This window comes from Larus michahellis, chromosome 6 (assembly GCF_964199755.1).
Source record: "Larus michahellis chromosome 6, bLarMic1.1, whole genome shotgun sequence".
NCBI classification, from domain to species: domain Eukaryota; kingdom Metazoa; phylum Chordata; class Aves; order Charadriiformes; family Laridae; genus Larus; species Larus michahellis.
The window spans coordinates 39,232,671-39,238,670 of record NC_133901.1 but is presented as its reverse complement, the minus strand read 5'-3'; the positions used below and the strand labels follow the sequence as shown (position 1 = coordinate 39,238,670).

The 6,000-nt window shown below is 45.4% G+C and overlaps 1 protein-coding gene across 2 annotated transcripts in view; it reads left to right on the top strand.

Moving 5' to 3' along the window:
* The first annotated feature begins 212 nt into the window (after positions 1-212).
* The window catches only part of REEP3 (receptor accessory protein 3), a 42,770-nt gene continuing 36,982 nt past the window's right edge, over positions 213-6,000 (top strand). The window contains exon 1 of one of the 2 annotated variants that reach the window (XM_074590671.1): positions 213-298. In XM_074590671.1, the coding sequence (XP_074446772.1) occupies positions 267-298 (32 nt within the window). In that variant the 5' untranslated portion in view covers positions 213-266. Of the gene's footprint in view, positions 299-450; positions 527-6,000 lie in introns of those variants that run through there. The other variant, XM_074590672.1, reaches the window with a different exon arrangement.

The window sequence follows — 6,000 nt, the reverse complement described above, 5'->3', positions numbered from 1 at the left end:
TTCCTTGTAGTGAGGGGCCAATACTGAACGCACTGCTCCAGGTGGGGCCCCACCAGCGCTGAGCACAGACCCGAACGTGTGAAGCCCAAGCCCGGCCACCCCGCACAGCCACAGGCCGCCATCACACCCAGGCCCGCCGCGCCCGCGCCCGCGCGGCCGCCAGAGCGCGTGCGCGCAGCCGCCCAGCCAATGGGGAGGGGCGGGGCGGGGCGGGGCCGCGGCCATTGGGGCCGGGCTGGCTGAGGGGACGCGCTGCTGCCGCTGCGATGGTCTCCTGGATGATTTCGCGGGCCGTTGTGTGAGTGCTGGGCCGGGGGGAAGGAACAGGCAGAGTCGGCCCGCGGGGGACGGTAGAGGGGAAGCGGCTGGTCGCCCGAGGCGTGGGCGGTCGCGGGGCTTCCCCCGGCGGGGCTGGGCCGGGGGCGGTGGGAGGGAGGCGGTGCCCCTTTCTTCCTTCCCCCCCGTCCCCCTCAGCTGCGCGGCCGTTAAGCTGCGCGGGAGCACGGCCTGGCCGCTCCCGGCACAGGTGGGGCGGGGGGCGGCTTCCCCCGGTGCGGTGGGGGCCGGCGGGGCGGTGAGGAGGGGCGGGTGTCGGGGCCGGAGTGCCGCCGTGCTGTATCAGCCGACGGCTTGGAAGTGCTGTGTTAACGCAAACCACTCCGCTTGTAGGAATTTAATCACCTCAGAGCGCTTTTTCTCCCCACACCCCTCGCCTTGAAAGGGGTGAGGTAGTGGGAGCGGCGGCTCTGCCCAGGAGTGACACCGGTCTGGCAGCGGGGGGGGGCTGCCTGGCGCCTCAGAGGGTCGTTGTGCTCCCAGAAGCCACCGCCAAACCAGCCCCGGGCTCTTGGTGAGCACAGGTTGTCTCTCCTGGTCCCACCGTGCCTCTCCGGCTCTTAGCTTGTCTCCTAGGGCTGTAGAGCCAAGAAGCTCAGGCTGCTCGTGCCTGTTACACGTAAATTGTGTCCATTGCTTGCAAATTGAGCCAAATTACCCTGTAAAGTCTGTTTGGTAACTGTTTTCCTTCCCAGCAGAGCTGAAAGGGCTGGGAGAACGCTTGGGAGTGTGAAATAGGGGTCTGTGGTGAGTACAGGTCATCAGCTGATGACGAGATAGATTGGTAGGGTATTGTGAGTCTTTGTAAAGTTGAGTTTTTGTCAACCAAAGGGGCAGACTTTCTTAGGTGAAAAGTATTATCTTACACACTGTCTATAGCTCTATGTGAGAAAGAGTAAACTCCAGTGCAACCTTTGGTCTTTTTTTTTAGGCATTGTACTTCATGAAACCGATGGGTTATTTTGCTCATTTGAATAATATTCCCTAACAAATGTTGAGTAATATTTGAGCAACTGAGTCTTCTTCGTGCTCCTCGCTGAGTAACTCTGTGTCTGTGGGGGCCTCAGTGCTTACTGGGTCGCTTGAGCTGAGATTTGCTGTGTGTGACTTTTTACTAGGCAAATGAAGTAAATCTGCTCACAAAGCAGTCCAACAAACATGCGAATTAGTGCAAAGTCTGTAGCAGGAGTGTATGACTGAAAGGGCGTAATAGGATTTCCCTGTTTTGTTGGTGAGAAACATCCCCCTTAAGCTGTCTAGTGTAATTTCATCTGAAAACTTAATTTGTTGTCATACTTCTCATACTGCCACGTACGTTTTCCTGCTGCAGTCTGGTCACCTAGATAAGTAGCAGTCCTCTCCCTGGCCTCCCTGAGACTTGTCAGATAACTGAAACTTGCAAAGTAGAGCGTTGTGTTCCAGAATTTGCAAGGACATGACATTGGTTTGGAAGAGGGAGGCTGTAGGAAGAATTGCTGTTTGTGTACTCTGTCAGTGTGGTCTTTGCACGGGCAATACACAGCACTAGAGGGAAGACACATACACTTGCTTTCTGTATGTCAAATGTAGCTGCTGAACCCGTTTCTACTTCGTTATGTAAAAGCACCAACCAGAGAACTTATATTTTAACAACAACTTAGACTGCGTTGATTGTAAAGGTAATATCAGTGATGCTGAGCACCTCAATTTCTAACGAACAGATTCTTGTGAAGATAGTTTTTTTTTTTCCATTACATGAATTGCTAAGGGTTGTATTTGCATTTTGAGGATTAAGTCCTGTATGGACCTAACCAATAGCACAGGGAATGAAGAGAATAGCTACTGCTATCCACAGATTTGTTGCAAGAGGCAATAAAGGACAATGTATTGTGCAGTTCCATGTATTTTGGTTTTCTGGTTGCCGTTGGTCACTCATTTGTGTGCCCTCATTATTTTTCTAAAAAGGGAGTCCTTAATATTATTTATAAATCCTCTCTACCGTCTTGTGTCCTTGTTCCCTAGCTGTGGGACTTAACTAGCTTGCCAATGTTCAGCTTCCTGTGTAGGGGAAAGCGTTCAATGAGAACTTAGAGAGCTTCAAGACTATGGTTTAACTTGGCTTAATAGAGAAAATTCAGGTGGAAAAGGAAGGTAGGAAGCAGCACAGAAGTAGATGTGGTGTGACATAAGAGGTCTTAATTTCAATGGTCTTGCGACTGTCTTCCGTGTCCTCTTTTCTCAGCATCCATAATGCTATCTTCCTCTATTTGATCTGTTTTCCTTCCTGGTCTCTTTCCAGACATACCTGTTCCAGTGGCTTTGTTTCTCTGACTTGTGTGTCATGAGTTTGGAAGGCGTGTACTACCTTTTCCTTAAACACCATAAGAAAAATGGAAATATTTTTAACCACTACGTAGCTGCTGAGACCTGAGGTTCTTTCTTACTTATGTAATGGTTTAATTTTGGTGTGGTGACTTTCTGTTGTATATGAGAGCTGCTGATATCATACACTGTCCGTAGCAAGTCCAAGAAGCTCTGTTGTTGTGTTTGGGCAGCCATCAGGAATACCTGTTGTCGTGACTGGAAGGAGCAGCAGTTGTTCTGGCTGCAGCAGCATTCTCCTCTCCTGACTGACATACTGTTTTTCAGGGCCAAAAGAGCAGCAAAATATTAATTTGTAGGTGTGTCACAGTGCCCTCTGCTGACTTTTGACGTGGAGGACTTGTCCTGACACGCATGTCCCAAGCAAACTGACTTCTGTTTGAGAGTTTGTAATTTGGGGTTAGTCAACTCCACTAAAATAGTTTGGTTAAAGGTTTAAGGAACTAGGGAATGGAGCTAGTAGAGAATTAGAATTCTTAATTGCATGTGAATTGTCTGGAGGAGTCATGCACAGGAAACAGGGAGTGGTTCAAATTCACTGTTCCACATAATAATCTTTGGTGAAACTTCGTTTTAATGAAATATTTTCCCTTTGCTCTATAAATGCTATTTTACTTAGGTCTCTAAACATGTGAAATACCTTGTACTAATTGCATGTCTTCTCCTTTCTGTCAGGAAGCAGAAGATTTGAAGCACGTAATTAAAACATCCTTTCATTTTAAAGTTTTGTGTCTATGGGGTACTGCTGTAGTAAGTATAGGTCGTTATTAATTCTAAAGCACACTGGCTATTGCAACAGTTTTCAGAGTGATTACTGCAGGGTTTTTCCTTTTTTCACTTCCAAAACCAACAAGAAGATAGTAATTTCTTTCAGAGTCTCAGAAAACTTCTGAAAGTGGTAAACCTTGTCAAATTCTTAGTCTTTAATGGTGGGAATAGCTTTTTAAATTTGTGGCTGCCCATCTTATTAACTTCTAATAGAGCTTGTTCCTGACTTTTAGTTTGCTTTGATTGCTCATTCTTCTCATTTGTAAGCTCTGAGCAATTGTGTACACATCAGTTGCTGAGACAGTATTTAATAGTAAACACGCTGAGTACTTGTCAGTCACAGCCTGGTATGGATGAGATCAGACTATCCTCTTGTGCCAAGCAAAGATGTGAAGCATCGTAAATACAAAGTAGATGGCCATTTTGTTCTTGCAATCTGTTAAAGCAGACTGTCTGCTGTAATCTGTTAACTTTTTTTCCCCTCCTCACTTAAAAAAATGGAAGTTCCCCCATCTGTGTTGCTTTGCAATACACTCTCTACCCTCATGTTTAAGTACATGTTTTGTTTTCAGTAAAGTTGGTCAGCAGTCATGACTTTTGGAAGGGAGTTGGAGTGGATGTAGAGGATGTATTTGTCTTGAGTACTAGTAGTTACTTTTCTGTCTGTACTTACAGTGCGTGCCTTCCCCAGCCCATTTTAGAGCATTGCAAGGAGCAAAAGATGTAAGCAAAACAAATAAAAGATTCAGCCAGCGTTCCTTGGTTCTAATATTAGATTATAACTGTAACTATTAAGTTGGACAAAGACTGTGCCACGCAGTAGATGACCTGAAGGTAGGTAGTAGTATTAGTCTCTTTCAGCTTTTGCTGCTTTACAGATTGGAGCAGTTTCTTTCATTGTAGTTTCCGAGATGTTCTCTTATTCTATTTTTAATACTTCTGTTGCTGTCGTTCAATGTTTCCAAATATCCAGCTACCCCTAGAATTACTAGGCATCTGAGAACGGGTGACTGAAGCCATAGCTTGGATTGTTGTCAGGAATATCTCATTTAGTGTGGTGGTGGTGTTTTATGTAACTGTTTATGCTTTGTTTGTAAACCTAGATTGTGCCTTGCTCTTGGAATACATTTCTTTTAATTAAAAGCAATGAGTGCAAAAATATTTACCCTCTGGTTTGCTAATCAACATGCTGTCAAATGTGTTGTCTTGAAACAACCATAATTTGTCAAATGGAATTAAGTAAAGATACCACCACATGCTGTGTGGAAAGAGTAGCTATCTACAGCCTGATCTTCAAGTCAGAAGGGCCATTTGTAGGAGAGCTGCTTCAACTGTTTGTAGCCTGCTCTTTTCCTGGCAGGATGGTTCCAGCTGAAGTATGAAGGATGTTCAGTGCTGTTGGATGCTGCATGCCTTCCGGTATTCTTCCAGTTTAAAGGCCTATAAATTGCTCCTGCACCTGTGAGGAAAGAGGAGTTGCTGTCATAGTGTGAGTGACTGAGATGGAGAGATGTGTTGAAATGTCTGTCTGGCCACAGAACTGCAGAGATTCAGTCACCATGTATCAGTTATCCTTGGCGCTTCGTGCTATGCTTAGACAGATTTCACTGGCCTGTTGCTGGGAGGGGCCACCCTCTCCTTATTCTCTATTTTCCACAGGGTCCAAAAGTTGCGTGGCCGTAGGGTGAGTCTGGTTGTTTTGTCAACCAGAGTGAAAATTAGCATGCTTGAAAGAGGTTACTCTTTTGTTAGTTGCACTGAACTGCACCAATTCATGCTGCTGTTGTGTAGTTGCTAGGTAAGTGCTGTGCCGAGAATGAAAAGTTGCGGGATGAAAACAGCATTGGTTTTGGCATCAGCATGTTACCAGTGTGGTTGAAACATACTCTGAAACTACGTTCTTCACTTGAACATTGCTGTTACTCTTTCTTGTAGTGAAACTAGTTCCAGTAATAACAGTGCAGCTGTTCTAATCAAACAAGGTGTCAAATTTTTTTAAAGGGTTTTAAATTTTATAGGTTGAAATCTGTAAGCATATGTAAGTCTAGGGATTAAGTATATTGTCTTGTCCGTGTGAAAGTTTAAAATTATTTACATAATTGAGCAATGAAGTCATTGGAGCACTTCTCTCCAATAGTTCAGCTTCTCACTTAGGCGATCCTAATATGTACAGCAAAAAGTGCCTGCACACTAAACTTGACTTGTAATACCTATTCTGTAAGTTTGTGCAATGTGAAATTACTAGCTTTGACAATTTGTTAGAAATAAGTGTCCCCACTGCCTGCCTGGCATACCTTTCTTTAAATCAGTGTTTGCCACACAATCTAGCTGCTCTTTTCTCTCCCGTGTTTATGGGATTGTGTAGATGCAGAGCATGCATGGTCAGTGTTCACAGCCTGTGGCAGGCGGGCAGACTAAAGCTTGCTCAAAACAGATGGAGCAGAACTAGAGGCGTACTGTGGAGTCTGACGTTCTTACTTAATGATCTTGGCATGTGCTCTGTTACAAAACGTGCTGAAATCCACATCTGTGTCC